At 40.2% G+C, this 16997-nt stretch overlaps 1 protein-coding gene across 1 annotated transcript; it reads right to left on the reverse strand.

The window, feature by feature from the left end:
- Positions 1 to 1893: 1893 nt before the first annotated feature.
- Positions 1894 to 9442, reverse strand: rcn1 (reticulocalbin 1, EF-hand calcium binding domain). Its single transcript, XM_005915136.3, has 6 exons — positions 8928 to 9442; positions 7067 to 7260; positions 6765 to 6943; positions 4597 to 4657; positions 3200 to 3399; positions 1894 to 2862 (listed from the first exon to the last, which is right to left on the reverse strand). The coding sequence occupies exons 1-6, from the start codon at positions 9146 to 9148 to the stop codon at positions 2755 to 2757; spliced, it is 963 nt and encodes a 320-aa protein (XP_005915198.1). The 5' UTR covers positions 9149 to 9442; the 3' UTR covers positions 1894 to 2754.
- Positions 9443 to 16997: the final 7555 nt, after the last annotated feature.

The raw sequence follows: 16997 nt of genomic DNA on the forward strand, positions 1-16997 counted from the left end.
TGTCCCTTGTTCCTAATGAGCTTTATCGCATTGGTCCCGCTTGACTTGTCTTGCTAACTGGCACACATATATCCATATGTTCCACATGAGCAAGCAGAGGGGACAGGCTGGGTGGCAGAACTGCTTTCTCAGTTACATCTGAGAGTTTTACTGCAACAGCCAGGAGCAACAGCAAGTCAGCTTAACTCCATGTCTGCTTTCCACGCACACGTGTGTGTGTGAAGTCTGTAATTAGTCCTGAGAAGTGTTAATAGTGTTAATAGCGTTAATAGTGCGCTTGTTCCTGATGTTCAACGAATAAAAAAGTTGAATCCAGACTTGAAAAGTTGAGTTGCCTGGACGATTAGCTGTCTTCATTGGTGAAGTTATAAAGACAGGCAGCATTCAAACACAGGGACGTTTTACAGAGGTTAGGAAGGCAAGCCCCCAAAAAAGACTGACAAAAAAATAAATAAATAAATAAATAAATATTGCAGCACAATAGGAAAGAAGTTTTGAGAAACTCAGTGGTGTGTTTAAAAGTATTACGTGTTGTATGTAGGCTGGTGTCCAGTCAGTGAGATGAACACCAGTGTTCACCTGTACCTGTTACCATTTGTAGCAAGGACACAGAGAGAGCACGACACCATGTCACACTGACAGTGGAAAATTTGCATTTTAACTGTTTTTCTACATGCAGAATGATTTTTATTAAGTTGTGACGATGATGCTGTAAATAAATGTAAATGTTGACGATTCAGAAACTGCAGAAACCCAGGATTATGTTTGAGGTTATTAATTTAGCTAGTAGTATTAGCTATATGAATTCCCAACCCAATACATTTAACCATTTAGACTTCTACCCATCCTCTTCTGCCTATCCTTGTCAGGGTCGTAGGGGGGCTGGAGCCTATCGAGGCTACCACAGGTCACTAGCCTGGCGCAGGGCTAACACAGAGAGAGGGAGACGATTCGCATTCACATTCACATCTATGAGCAATTTAGATTCACCAACTGCATGTCTTTGGATTGTGGGAGGAAGCCGGAGTAGCCGGAGGGAATCCATGCAAACGCGGGGAGAACAAACATAACTCCACACAGAAAAAAACCCCAGCCAGGTGGTGGAATTGAACTCAGGACCTTCTTCTAGTGAGGCGTCAGTTCCATCGTGTCACAGTGCTGCATTTAGACATAGTTAACCTAAAACTGCGGTTTGCCTTAAATGAAGTTCAAACTGTGTATCAGAATGAGGAAACGTGGTTATTTAAGTGATTTTAAGTGTGGCATTGTTATTGGTGCCGCTATTTTGGCACTTACAAATATGCAGTCTGTGGCAAAGCCCTGAGTAAAAAAGCCTTATTGATGCCACAGATCAGAGCCTCTGATCTGATTCAGAGGAGAATGGCCAGACTGCTTTGAGCTGATGAACAGTAACCCGAATAACCACTTATTACCAAGGTATGCAAAAGAGCATACCCAATTGGAAAAGTCTAACCTTCAGGCAGGTGGGGTACACCAGCAGCAGACCACACTGGATGTCACAACTAAGAACGGGAAGGAGAACCGTTCTGTAGTTGGATACATTTTGTGAGCATGTGCAGTTTCTAATGCAGGTTTGTGCCTGTGTGGTATGCAAATTATGCAACTTGGGATTGGGATATCAAGACAGGGAAAACATTAAAGATTTTTTTTTTTTGAAGGTGTGTGTAAGAGTGAGTGTGTGGGGGGATTGAGCAACAGTATCCTGATCATTTACTGACATTTATTTTCACACACACACACTACATTGTTCTAATAATAATGATAATAATAATAATAATAATAATAATAATCCAGGTTGATAGGTACAATGCCAAGACAAGGAATAAGTCTTTGGAGTGAGGTAAAAGTAAGCAAGAACTTACTCGTGAGAAATCAAGGAAGGGAAACTTTATTTCCACCCATTACATATTCAGTAGGCCTTAGCCTAATTGACCTTAAAATCAGACAGTTGTAAACAGATAAAGTTAAAAATGAAACATCAAAAAGTGAAAATGTGAACACTGAGCACACAGTTGGCCTTATGTATACCAATAAATACATTTCAAACTAAATGTGGAGAAACATTTTTTTCACAGGCTACACTAAAACCAAATGCGTGCAAAAACCATGCCATTAAACATCAGTAATCAACAATTCTTAAAATACTTAAAGGATATAAAAAGTCTTTAGTTAACAGGACAATAAAACTGTAAACAAACAAACGAAAAAACTAAATTTGTGTTGTCTGTTTTTCTGAAAAGGAAAAGACCTTTAGTAGAACACTATATTCCTCTCAAACCTAAAGTTCAGAAGCAATTTAATAAATAAATAAATTCAGAACAAACGTTCTGAGCTGTGGTTTCACATTAGCATCAAAAATTGTTCCCATGTCTGACAATACTAAGCTTTGACAAGTTTTGTTACAGACTATCTACACAAATCTCTGAGGCAATGAATCTGGCGATTCGGCTGGAAGGCACCATTGTTGGAAAGTAAGTCCACGGGGTCTGGCTTTGCTCCTGAATGTCAGAAGCACAACATCGATACGAAGACTGAAACAGACCCACAGAGTTAGTGGTAGGATCGACACTCGTGCGTCCTCTCATTTGGTACAATGTTGGTTTGAAGTCTAACAAACTGACATCTGTCCCACTCTTACTGTCACTGTGTGTGATTGTGTCTTTGTAGACCAGCGCTCCTCACACACACACACACACACACACACACATACACACACGAAGCTGCAGTGAGAGCTCAGAGCTCGTCGTGGTTCCTGGTGAGGTCTTCTCCATAGTTAGTAGCCTGACTTCCCACAAACATGTTCCAGTTCTCGAGGATCTCCTCTTTAGTCAGCATCTGATCCTGATAAGGGAGATAGAATGTGTGAAATATGATGATTAAAAAAGCTCTTATTTAAATGTAAACAAAAACACGAAAGCAGAAAAACACTCAAGTGAAGAATTCTGCTGTGAACTGAAAATACACAAATACGAAATACACTAATAAAGAAAATTAACTTGTTTGCATGCCATGTTTGCGGCCCGTCCAGATCGTACACTTACTTTTGCCCTCTGTCGGCTAGGACGGGTTCCAGCTCGTACCCAGTGACTCTAATGAACCCTGTGTTGACAAGCTCTCACATCCACAAGGGCACAAGCAATAGATATGAAATCATATCAACATAGCTCTAACAGTATACCTTGTCCTGATCAGACTCGTACACCAGATGTCTGGCCTCCGCCTGTGCATGATCATAGTCTTGTGGCATGATCCAGTGACGGATTTCATCCTGGTCCATTTTTCCATCTTTGTTCAAGTCTCGGAAGTCAGAGAACTGTTCCCTCTCAGTCTTGACCCACTCTGGTTCTGGACCACCATCCTCATGTGCAAACATGTCCGCTGAAACCCAAAGAAATGATGAAAGAACATTTGAATAAGACATTTCGACAGTTTTTTAGTTTGCATTTAAAGAGAACGCACAATTTACACCTTAAATACACTCCTGGTATAAATTCCTACAGAAATGGCATACACACAATGTACACTATTTCACATGCAAGCCTTCCAAAGCAAACACCAATGACACTGAAGCTCTGAACCCTAACATCCATCTATAGTGGAGGTGAAGTTTAAAAAAAACAGATCATTTATGTTGTCACCAATGACATGCCAATCTATGCATCCTGACATTATACAGCTCTGTTCCTGTGTTGTGACAATGGTTGTTTCCCTTTTTTGTAACGTACGTTCAACATCATGAATTTTCAACAAGATGAGAGTCAACAGCTTACAAAGCACCGGAAAGAGATAATAGCAACTGCTCTACAACGAATACCACTTATGCTCAGCAGACTGAGCCATATGTCAGCTGTGACATCACAGTGCTTGAATAATTTCAAGTAGTGGTGTCAAACTTTTTCTTTCAACTTGGAGCCAGCAGAACATACCTTTCAGTATACCTAGAAACACTGCTGTCAGCACAGTTCTCTGCGTTAACCACCTTGTGGCAGACAATGGGTGACGTGTCTGTTAGTAATAAGGCCAGAAAACCATATTAGCTCCACTGGGACGACATTTAAAGTCCCCCCGAATCCCCAAATTTTGCCCTTTGCAAAGCCATCTAGTTGGCTGGACTGGAGACCTATCTGGCATGGTTAATTTAAAGGCCGCTATCAGGAGTTCTAAATCACAGTTTATACAATCCACTGTGTCCTGTTATTTCGGCAGAGTTGTCATTTCAGTGTACTGATAGAAAAATCATAAACACTATATGATTCATAATTAAAGAACTGTGCACACATAATGCTATCAAGAGGACATGTACATATTTCGTATTTCTAAAAAGAGCTGAAAAGTTCCTGCAAACTCCTGCAACACTTTAAAATCCACTTTTTCCAGTGATTAGGGGATTGAGGCAAATTGTTGAAATATTATATTATGCTCCTTATTCACATTCCTGTTCGTCTTTGTATGCTTCAAATTGTCAGTGTGTGTTTTAAAAACACTGAGTGGTATATTGTTAGGTTCTAAGTGGATGTTTGAGTGCTAACGGGTTTTATTTTTTACCAATTGCTTTCAATTTTTGAATTAACTCACCGATATATTCGTCCTCATCCACATGCCCGTCACTGTTCCTGTCAATGTCCTCCAAGGTTTCCTGCATAGAGAATGAGTTAATAATATCATTAAAGGAAGACACAAGGGTCCGTCAACTATAGAGGAACTTTCACTTTGAGTAATAGAAGAGAAACGTGCAGCCCTGGGGTGGAAAAGTGAATTTATAAGATTCTGCTCACAGCTGGGCCGGCAGAGTGACGCAACAATACAGGACTGCTGATGAGTTGCACTCAACAATGATTTACCCTTTTCAGCAAACAGTTGGTTCCACTAGATTTATCTGTAACATACTGGATCTGACAGTATGTGAATTTGGCTAACTGGTTAATTAAAGGGAAGGGAGTTTAAGCATCTCAGGGTTTTGTTCGTGCGGGGGTGGCACTTGTAGTGATGTGGATGCTGTAGTGGTCTCAACATGAAAGCAAAGCTCTCAGTTTGGTTCCTACTCTTACTTATGGTCACGAACTTTGGGTAGCAACCGAGAGAATGAAATCTTGGATACATGATGCAGAGACTATTTTCTTCCAAAGGGTGTTCGGGGTCCCCTTTACAGACAGGGCAAGCAGCTTGGCTGTTCTGGAGTTACTTAGATTAGAGCTGCTACTCCTACATCTGACTTGAATGACTCCTGGATGCCTCCTAGGTTCAGTGTTTTGGGCAGGGAGGATGCCCTGCTAAGTAGCAGAAGGACAGATGGAGGAATTTCTAATAGTTCACTAAGAGGAAAAAAGAAAATCTTTGTCTTAAACCCACATAGCCTGTGCAGGGTCAGCAAAAAGAGATTTTTCTCCAGTGTAGATCTTTAGAAACACTGAAAGGGTAAGATGTTCTCCGTTTTATAAGGATGCAAAAAGGACACGACAATTCACAGCAGTATAATCGGTATCATAATTAAAACCTATGTTCTGCTATAAAATCTTGTCTTTGCTTGGAAAATAACATAATGGGTTCAGCAATGAACTAAAGCATTTTATATGAGCTTTCTTTCGTATCAAACAGTTCCAGATCACTAAAACTGACCCTTTCATAACTCTTTTTAGGTTGAAATTCAGAAATTCTCTTAATGGTGTGTTAAAAGGAAGAAATGAAGACCTACATAAACACCACCACATACATCCAAGTTTTGCTTCCTGACTAGTTTTCCTAAATTCCTAATCAATAACTATGCCTCCTTGATTATTCACATCTCTCTGACTTAACTACGACCGGTTCTGTTCTGTTTTCTTTGGCCAAATACATGTGAATGCTCATGGAAAGTGTTACGCTTCAGAATGAAAGATTTCTCGTCTGCCAAATTTAATCTACTATTCTTAAGGACTGGTATTGTTCCACATTTGCAGTGTGCAGGAGCTCTCTGGTGCCAATAGTAGATGGCAGCAACACAAGCAGTTTGAAGGTAGAAATGTGAAGTGTGTGTAGGTTTCCAGTTGGCGCTTACCAACTTCATGTTCCTCCCTGATCCTGCACAGCAATCTCCTTCAGTTATTGTTCACGCTAGCCTACAGCCACATCCTTTCTAATGTTGTTCCTATGATCGCATGTACCATCAGTTACTCATTCGTTTGCATAGTTTTAGAAAGATCAGTGTTTCTGAAAAATTCATTGTAAGTATAAAGTATGAATGCAGCATGTATGTATGTGTAACTATCATGTTAGCTCTAGCCAGATTCACCACAATCAGTGAAGACACCCCTGGCTGAACCGTTCTTTGGTAACATTCAGCAACATCATAAAAATGAGAGATTAATAATTAACTCTGTCAAATGGGTAGTACAAATTTTATGAACAGAGCAGCATAGTGCATCACTGCTAACATTCGCCACCCCACATTCCACGAAGCCGAATTTATATTTAAAGATTGAGTTTTAAATGGGACGGTCGGTTTGTCCCACTGGACCTGTTCCCAAAAAAAAATATAGGAACTCAATCATTTCTGGGCCAAGTTAAAATTTCATTAGGAGGTTATTCAAATGTAGCACATTTATTTAAGTAGCGAGATCAAACACATGGAACAGAAACTCAAAACTCTTGGAATTAAATCATATTTCTTATTAGGCAGACGTGCTCTTACTTTTGGGAACGTCACTTCTTTCAGGTCTGACGTGCGTACTCCTTACTTAAAGATCACGTGAACACAAAGGGCTTACCAGAACCACAATATCCTTCATGTGTTCGAACTCCTCAGGGTGGAGGAAGGCTGTGAACTCTTCTCTGTCTGCTGCCAGGTCCCTGTTCAGATCAGCTGCTTTAAACCTCCTCTCATCACGAGGGAGCATCTTCTTGAAGCTGAACTGGTCCGTGGCATCTTCAAATTCTTCCGGGTTGGCTAAGAGGGTGAAAAAAAAAAGATGAATAAAAAATGAATCAGGTTTAATAGCCATGTAATACTTTAATACTAAAAAAAAATTAAAAAAAATACACCATGTGTCTTGAACTAGTGAGCCCATACCGAGGTAGTATCCATATGTGGCTTGTTTGTACTCATCCCAGGAAATCTTATTGTCCTTATTCAGGTCATAATCAGTCCACACCTTGGCTACATTCTCATACACATAACGCTTCTGGACGCGCTTTATCCAAGCCTTGAGTTCAGCTGTGGTGATGTAGCCGTCTGCATCGCTGTCTATTCGGTCCACAATTTTTCTGTTGGGCAGGGGAAAAGACTGATATTAGTGGTATATTAACTAGATCTTATAGGCATATATAGGCAACATACAGTGCTGTGCAAAAATATTGACTCAGCCCCTCATTTCTTTATATTTTGGTTGAAAATATTTATTTATTGAAATGTGCAGAGATTTGCTGAAATTCAATATAGAAGGCAAAAATTGAGGTTTTACAATTTAAGAAGTTTAAAAGTCAGTATTCGGTATGGCAGTGTTTATTCTTCTTTAAGTAGGCTTCAGGGCCAATTCTCCAGGCTTCTTGAAGAACAGTCAAAGCTCTTATTTGGATGTTGGCTGCTTTTTGTAGCGTTCTCTGTCAAGATGATCTCACACAGCTTCAGTAGTGTTGAAGTCCGGGCTCTGGGGAGACCAGTCCATGACTGATAATATTAATGTGTGTTTTTCAGTCCAGGTATGCTTTAACCGCACTGTCATTGTGTTTGGGATCATTGCTATACTGAAAAATGAAGTCTTGCTGATAGGATGCTTTTCAGATGGTATTAGATGGTGGATCAAAACCTAATGGTATTTTTCTGCATCAGTAATTCTGTCAAGTTTGACAAGGTCCCCAACACCACCGGCTGAAATGCAAATGCAAACCCTGACCCTCTAGTCCTGTGTCAAGTCTTCGGTTGATTTTTGTCCTTTTTCTTAAGAACATAGGTTTCAGATACCGTTCATCTGCTGTAATTAGTCCTTTATAGGCCTGCTACTTCCTTTTTATTGTTCACAGATTGTCCACTTTGTGCTTTTTAACGCTTGAATGATTCACATTAGTGTTAAGTGATTAAACAAACAAACAGACAAAAATAAAAATAAAAATGAAAATAAAGGAATGGACTAAAAATTAGGGAGGGGGGGGGGGGACAAAACAGATGTCCAAAGAAAAACTTTGAAAACCAATTAAATGTAAGAAGGAAAGTATAAAAGTAAAATATAGAGTGACCGAAGACTTTAGTAATGAAATACTGATTAATGACAGGCTGGATTAATAATTAATAAATAATTAATTTCCTACAGGTAATGTGGATTCATAGAAAGGATTTCTGAGGGAGGGGCAGGCAAACCCAGGTTAGAAAGCTAAAAACTGCAGTGCATCTGTGGTGTATTCTTAGACCTGGGCTGCCACGTTGTGATATTACAGGGGTCCTCCCTCTTTCAAGACAACAAGCAGGAGTTTTATGGACTAACTTGCGTCACATGGTGCCAACTTGTCACTGCAGCAGTGGCAGAAGAAAAAAAAAACGTTTAATACTTGAAGAATCCTGCCAACAGAACCAAGTGGCACACTCAGCGTGCACTGCAGTTTTGTACAGAATACCTACATGCAGAACTTCGGCGATTAAACTTTCCTTAAACTCCACCCCCATAAATGAATCTTTAATGAGTATTTGTAATTAAGATTTCTGCAGACTATTAAGTGTACAGTGTGTGCAAACAGTATGGGTGCCATAATAAAGCAGGAGTGCTTTCACTTACAGTTACACGAAACGGGCTTCAGAGGCAGAGTGTGTGATTTAAAACAAACAAACAAACACAAAAGCTCCAACCTGTCCTACGAAATCCCACCAAGCCTGTCACTAACTTCACTTTCAGATACCAAAAATCAGCTTATGTGGCAGAGTGCTGGTAGCATTTCCTTACCCGAGCCTGTCCTTGCTCTCTTCAGGGGTGAGCTGATCAAATGTTTTGGCCTCCTCTTTGCCCAGAAAGGCCTCATGGTCATACTGGAAGCTCTTATTGTCTTCGTGGGCTTGCCTGCTTAGCTCTGGCTCATGATGAACTCTCTCTTTTCTCAGCGTCGGCTTGGTCTGCGCCACAGCGGCGCAGAGGAGCACAGCGCACACGAAGCTGAAGCCGGCCATCAGTCGGGGTTCAAGCTGACTTCTCTCAGAGGGCACAGCGATCTCCGAAACGGGCCTACAACACCACAACACACAATGATCAAGCGGCTGTGTAGCTCCTTTCACTGCTGGACCGCTAAACGCCGACTTTTTGTCCTGTCTTCAGCGGCGGAGCGCAACAATGTTGCAGCAATGTTCAAACACCCTCAAAACGCAACCTGCGCCCGCAAACAGGTCCTCTATGAACACCTACACTCCTCACAGTTTTAGGCAATCCTGTCCCTTATCCCAATGAAAGGGATGCAACCAAACAGGGATTTCCTGCCGCCTTACGTACAGCCATTCACAGGCTCCGTTTCATTCAGGCCCCAGCCTCAACCACTGCCAGAATATCCCCCATTGGTCCACGGGATGTCGGTAACACGAGAGGGATTCCGGCGCCACGTTGCAAGCTGACGAACGACCAGAGCAGGAGAATCAACGTGGGTCAGCGAGCAACCAGTGAGAACGGGAGTAACACACACAGTTTTAGGGAACTATCTAAGTGTTTTCTGCCAACTTGTAATAAGGTGCATTTGAAATGAAAAGGCTGTGTGCACAGCTACGCTGATGTACAGGGATATAAATAAACCACTGCTGTCTAAAAAACCATCAGTCACAAGTATGCAGCTCGCTGCTTCAGTGTAAAACGTTTAAGGTAAAACATGCTGGAACTGATTTCAGTGTTTGATGTTTGTTTGAGTGTAAAGTTCCTTGAGTCCGTAAAATATGCAATACTATAGTAGTATACGAGTACTGCTTACTGGATTTAGATGGATTATTCTATATGTTAGTTGCTATAGAACTGAATGAATAACTGTCGCATCATGACACAGTTAAAGTCTTGCTAAGATAACAGCTGTGGAATATCTTTGAATGTGTCTATGTGCGTGTATGTGTGTTAGTGTGTCTGAGAGTGATGGAGAAAGTGAAGGATGGGAGGGTAACTAGTGGGAATGTTATGTACTGGCCATGCACTATATTTAGTAATAAAAAGACAACATATCCTATCAGATGTTGAAACTGGGACATTTAAAAAAAATGCTGATTTTAACATGCTTTCAGAAACATATTTCAAAAGACTTAAGCATCTGGAACCTGAGGAGGCCAATTGCTTTTGTTACATTTTGTATTTCATAATCCCCAAAACGTTTTCAGTGGGTGAACGACAGGCAGGCCGGTTCAGCACCCACTGTCTTTTACTCTTGTAATCATGTGCAGAATGTGGTTTGGCAATGCGTTGCCTGAAAAAGACAAAGCCTGGATGGCAGCATATGTTGTTCCAAAACCTGATTTATCGTTCATCACTGATAATCCCTTCACAGATGTGTGTGTCACTCATGCCATGTGCACTAATGTATCCCCTTAATGCCCTTTATTTTTAAACTGCTTTCTGGAAACGAGTTGGATGATTAGCTGAGAGGATGTAGCCTCTATTATTTCTTTTGTTGAGTAGAGAATATATGTATGTATGTATGTATGTGTGTATGTATGTACAATACCAGTCAAAAGTTTGGACACGCCTTGTGATTTAATAGTTTTTCATTATTTTCACGACTATTTACATTGTAGATTCTCACTGAAGGCATTGAAACTATGAATGAACACATATGGAATTATGTTGTAGTAAACAAAAAAGTGTGAAATAACTCAAAACATTTTATATTTTACATTCTTCAAAATAGCCACCCTTTGCTTTGATTACTGCTTTGCAAACTCTTAGCATTCCCTCGATGAGCTTCATGAGGTCGTTACCTGAAATGGTTTTCCAACAGTCTTGAGAAGTTCCCAGAGATGCTGAGCAATTGTTGGCCCTTTTGCCTTGACTCTGCGTTCCATCTCATCCCAAACCATCTCAATCAGGTTTAGTTCAGGTCACTGTGGAGGCTAGGCCATCTGGAGCAGCACTCCATTACTCTCTTTCTTGGTTAAATAGCCCTTACACAGCCTGGAGGTGTGTTTGGGGTCATTGTCCAGCTAGACGCAAACCGGATGGGATGGGATGTCGCTGCAGGATGCTGTGGTAGTCATGCTGGTTCAGTGTGCCTTCAGTTTTGAATAAATCCCCAACATTGTCACCAGCAAAGCATCCCCACACCATCACACCTCCTCCACCATGCTTCACGGTGGGAACCATGCACATAGAGACCATCCAGTCACCTTTTCTGTGTCGCACAAAGACACGGCAGGTGGAACCAAAGATCTCAAATTTGGACTCATCAGACTAAAGTACAGATTTCCACTAGTGTAATGTCCATTCGTTGTGTTTCTTGGCCCAAACAAATCTGCTTGCTGCTTTTCCATAGCAGCTATTTGACCATAAAAGGCCTGATTCACATGTTCTCTGAACAGTTGATGTAGAGATGTGTCTGCTACAGGAACTCTGTGTGGCATTTATCTGGGCTCTAATCTGAGGTGCTGTTAACTTGCGAATTCTGAGGCTGGTGACTCTGATGAATTTATCCTCAGCAGCAGAGGTGACTCCTTCCTTTCCAGGGGTGGTCCTCATGTCAGCCAGTTTTGTCATAGTGCTTGATGGTTTTTGCTACTACACTTCAAAGTTTTAGCAATTTTCTGGACTTACTGACCTTCAGTTTTCAAAGTAATGATGGACTGTCATTTCTCTTTACTTAGCTGATTGGTTCTTGCCATAATATGAATTTTAACAGTTGTCAAATAGGGCTGGCAGCTGTGTACCAACCTGACTTCTGCACAACACAACTTATGGTCCCAACACCATTAGGAAAGCAAGAAATTCCACAAATGAACCCTGACAAGGCACGCCTGTGAACTACTTATCAATTTTTTTCTTTGCTACATAATTCCATATATCTTGTGTCATGTATTTGATGTCATCAGTATCTATCTGCAATGTAGAAAGTAGTAAAAATAAAGAAAAACAATTAAATGAGAAGACATGTCCAAACTTTTCACTGGTAGTATATGCATGTATTTATTAATGTAAAGTATGCATATATGATTTAGTCATCCTTCCCACTGCCATAATTTTCATACCGTCCCTTTAATACAATCCATAAGGCAATAAAGATCAAGATTTATTCCTACTGATGTCTTTGATATCTTGAATGTAAAGATAGCAGTCCAGATAACTGATAGATATCATGTTATCATTAATAGATATTGTTAGATATTATTAATAAAGTTAATCAAAGAAAAACAGTACAAAGTCAGTAACAAGAAACTCTTAGGTGGAATGATGAACTTCACTTTGAAGATAGTGGTTCCAAAATTTGGCATTTGCTCTTTTTGTGCGGTGTTAAATAATTCAGTTTCTCCCACATAAACTAAATAAACTATTTCCCAAGACTGTTATTCGTATAACATATCACATATTGTATAGCATATCATATATGATATTGTATATCATACCACATATCAGCCAGTGGTGTTGGAGATTTTGTCAAATCAATGGATCTGACATCCATCCATCCATGGATAGCCCTCCCCAGAGCCTGGACCTCAACATTTTTGAGGCAATGTGGGATCATCTTGACCGAGAACGGAACAAAAGGCAGCCAACATCCAAAGAAGAGCTTTGAATGTCCTTCAAGAAGCCTGGAGAACTATTAATGAAGACTACTTCAACAAATGACAAGAAAGCTTCTGTATGAGAGCTCAGGATATGTTGAAGAACACTCTGGTTTTGTTTGTTTGTTTGTTTTGTTTTTTGCCTCAGATACACTATTTATTTCCCATTTTCCTAAAACAGTATAAAGTATAAAGACGTGTGAGGCTGATTCAACACTTTTGCACTGTAGATTTTAGTATTTACTTAAATTAGTTTAGGTTTTAGTAATTTTAGTTAAAGTAGTTTTTAAGTTAATTTTTTTCATTTTAAGAAATACAGAGCATGGGTTTTGGATCATTAACAATATCTGAGAATGTGGAAAGTTAAAAGTTTGCTTCAACTACAGATAACTTCATAAGTCAATGCGAGAGTGTGAAGTCGTCCAGTTTAGTTGAATCCTTGCGATATAATGTTTCGAGATAGAGGAAGAGTTGGTGTAGGGAGGGGTGTGTGATCATATCCACGTGAAGAAAACGAAAAGAATCACATTACTGAGCCCCATCTCAACATGAGGTAATATGGAAGAACAGACTCTGTACCCTGGAAACAACTTGCTGACACTGCCATGCCTAATCCTCCTTTGTGGGCAGGAGAAACATGTATTTTGCCATTCATCATTAGCATAATAAGCCAGCACATGGCACTTTGCTGTTTTGCATAAACAGTACACCCCAGTTTATGATTATAAAGAGGCCCTGGGGCCAACTAGCCTCTTTATTCAATTAATGAATAGTTAATGTATTTAAATTAGTCCTGCCTGGTCAATTTGAATCAGTGTGCTGTGCAGACATGAAGAAATACAAATGTGCTTTCCCAAAGAGATGCATTTCCTAAAGATACATATGGATATACAAGAATACAGAATTTTCATCTTGGTGATGATGATGGTCTCAGCAGGATTGATAGTTGGACCCTTTCATTAACTTTAGATCACACAGCAAGGGCAGATTTTTAGGTGTTACCTGTATGCTGAAGACTATACTCTCAAACAATGGTAGCATGGCTGAACAACAGCGGGCATTAACATGTTGGAAGGAGAAAGTGGATGGCAAGAGTGGCTTTCAACATGAATATTTCACCAAGGAATAGAACGGGGAGGGGGCTGCAGCTACGGGCGTGTTCAGTTAACCATGAGATTGCACACACTGCAGAATGCATTTGGTTAATGTAATTAAGAAAACCCTATGGTGGGAGACACAGAGCATTAGTGTCCAGAAAATTCAGTTCAGTTGTGGCCTCTTTTTGCCCCGTGCTTACAGACACACACTGCATTTATCAGATTTTTGATCTTCTTTTGGTGCGACAACAGTTTTGTTAGTTTGATTAAGCAACAACAATTAATCAGCGCATCTGAATAATTAAAGGGTTATAAATAACTGAGATCGTGCACAATGGAAGTGAGTTTGACAGTAAATATGATTGTAGTTCTTTTTTTTTTTAAATCGCTGTTTACTGTATACCTGAAGTCATGCCTGCAACATTTCATTCACTAGTATTATCAAGTATCTTCTTTAAGCTTTTGAAGACAGAGAAGCTAGAAACTTGTCGATGTTTGCTTTTTAATGTCATTTTCCCCCTTTTTTGTTGTCTGTCTTTCAGTTGCAGCTCAGGACTAGGTGGTTCTCTTTTCTGTAACTCTGAGCCACAAAGGCGACAAAAAACTAAATAAATCAAATAAAACAATGCAGACTTATGCAATGATTTTAATGTTAAATGGGGAGCCTCATGTTGTATTTCGCTAAGACACAAAAACTGAGAATGTTGCCAACATGAAGATTATGAGAAAGAACTGAGCTGTACTCCCACTCACATAAAAGATTGATCGTGCTGTGGCGTCACTCATTGGATAGTGAAGCCCCGTTATGAAACGTCAAGCTGAGCGCGTTCAGCGTCCTCATCTTGGTGTTTTGAAAGTAGATGGGATCAGCGCGAGGTGGATCTGAGTTGAGGATACCACACCCTCATTGGTTTCTTGTTTTATTCAGTATGACCTGAAACTACCGACTGAGGCCGTAAAGTTGTCAGGAAAGTGTCGAGGGCAGGTTTTACATGGATTTCTCTAGAACCGGGATTCTTTTATGGAAGAACAAAAGAGTCACCCCTCTGCTGATCATTATAAGAATGCTGGTTTAAAGCACTTCCACACTGGTTTTTCAGACCCTGAAGCTATTTTAAGTTATCTGTGGATGTGACCTTGTGTGAAGTTGCCCTTTCTCACACATAGTGTCAGACAGTTTCTCACTACTGGATACAAACTTTTTGATTTTTCATTTTATGTTGACCTTTATCAAAGAAGTGAGACTTGAGATTAAAAGCCTCTTTTACATCACAAGCCTCTCAAGGAGATCATGCAAAATCCACACAGCAGGGCTCTGCCTGAATTTGAAATCAAGACAAAAACAGTGGCAACAATTGCTAACCATGCTGCCTGGTTTAGCCAAGGGTACCTGGGTAATGAATGCGGGAAAATGCATGTTAAAGACTGTTTTATATCTGATTATGTATTGTCGAGAAAAGACTGCAGGGTGGAAACAGCTTTAGAAGCTTAGTTTAAAGCACTACAGAGTTATAGCGGCACTCTAAGTGAACATATTCAATATGCTTTGAAGTGAGACTTTACAGACAGTATACTGCTGAAGTTCCACTTGTATTTTTTAATGTATTGTTTTATTTTGATTCACAGAAACTGGGAGCCGTGTATTTTAATTTCTTTTTCTGCTTCTGAAGATGGGTATGTAACAAAATGTTTAAGAAACTGATTTAAACTATTACTTAAAAAATAGTTAACAGGCCACATCATGTGTACAAGTGAGAGAGTTTAGGGACTCTTGATTTACTTCTCGTTTTATTTCTTTTTCTTCACTGTATTTACCACAAAAGTGATTTGATACTATTCCACTTTATCCACTAAATTGATTGGTTTGCGTTCCTGGGATTTCCCTCTGCTTTTTTCTCATTAATATGTTTGTTGTTGTTGCTGTTGTCAGGTTTCAAGTTGTGGAAGATTTGAGGTGGAATAGTGATTAGAGTGGAACAATAACAGAGAACACAGAGTCTCTCATCACAGAATTAAACAATTTTCCTCTTCCCTTGTGAATTTTCATAGTAACAATAACTCACCACCCTCACTATACTCAATAGATTAATAAACTTCTCATTGCTGCCACACAGGAGAAAAGAAACCTTTGCTCTGTTTAATGACAACTGTAAAGTGGAGGCAATCATGGGATACCTCCCATGACATTTCCCCCGTTCCTGTCCGCTCCACTTATCTTAGACAAATGGCCGTGCCAGGCCACTATCGAGATGAAGCGTTTTCCCCGAGTCATTACGTCTGTCACCGGGGCCATTTCCATATTGAAAAATCTGAAACAATAAACGACGCCTGAGCCTTTAATAACTGTGAAGGAATCATATTTGGAAAATTGCATTGAAGCAATAACCTTTTCTCCCTGTAATTAGATGACAGAGAGGTCCTGGTTTTAATTAAGTCAGCAATTTATAGTCGCACAGCCATACCTCAGTGTGCTGATTAGTATAGGAGGGATCACAGAACAGCGTTGCTTCAATTTGAACAGATTTGATCTAGTAATTACTGTGTTATATGGCAAAGGCCGCTGCAAGTCTCAGACTCTAGACTCTGTTGATGCAGTGCTCCGTGAAGCATGGCCCTTCCTTTCCAGCGTTACTCGAGCTGAAAATATGTGGCAAGCAAGTGTCTGTCTGAATAGGTTTTCAAAGGGGGGTCATCAACAGAGGACATAATCTTTGAGGAGGCATATTAAGGTGGAATTGTGAATGCGGGGACCTCTATATGTGTGTGCGTCTGTTCGAGAGCATTTGTTTTGAGCGCAGCATGATTTCATGCCGCATCTTAATTGATCCTCTTGGTCACTGTTAAATGTTAACATTTGCACGAGGGGGCAGGAGAGTTAAGGATGCTGTTTTAGCGCAGTGTTAATAAACATGGCAATTTACTGTCAATTTATGTTCTGACAGGTCGTAATGAAGACCATGAAAAGAAGATTAGCTGGAGCTGTTACAGCAGACCGTCTGGGGACCGTCATCATGAGACTGTGGGGACCAGCGCTTGTTGTGCGAGCCGGCAGCCTCTGGCTCGCTGTAGCCGTCTACGTGATTGACAGTAATGGTCTGGTTTCAGAAAAAGAGCGGCAAATTTATGTTCACTCGTTTATCAGATTACACAGACGTGCATCTATAGGCGATTGGAACAATAGCGCA

Source organism: Haplochromis burtoni, unplaced genomic scaffold (genome assembly GCF_018398535.1).
Source record: "Haplochromis burtoni strain Fernald_Lab_line unplaced genomic scaffold, NCSU_Asbu1 Contig_11, whole genome shotgun sequence".
In the NCBI taxonomy this organism is placed as follows: domain Eukaryota; kingdom Metazoa; phylum Chordata; class Actinopteri; order Cichliformes; family Cichlidae; genus Haplochromis; species Haplochromis burtoni.

Bases quoted from the DNA above. Each gene is read 5' to 3' on its own strand.
- rcn1 (XM_005915136.3), bottom strand. From the start codon at position 9,148: ATGGCCGGCTTCAGCTTCGTGTGCGCTGTGCTCCTCTGCGCCGCTGTG. The intron at 6,944-7,066 runs GTATGGGCTCAC...TCACCCTCTTAG, and splicing joins CACATATGGATACTACCTCG to CCAACCCGGAAGAATTTGAA. The intron at 3,400-4,596 runs GTGAGTTAATTC...TTTGGGTTTCAG, and splicing joins GGATGAGGACGAATATATCG to CGGACATGTTTGCACATGAG.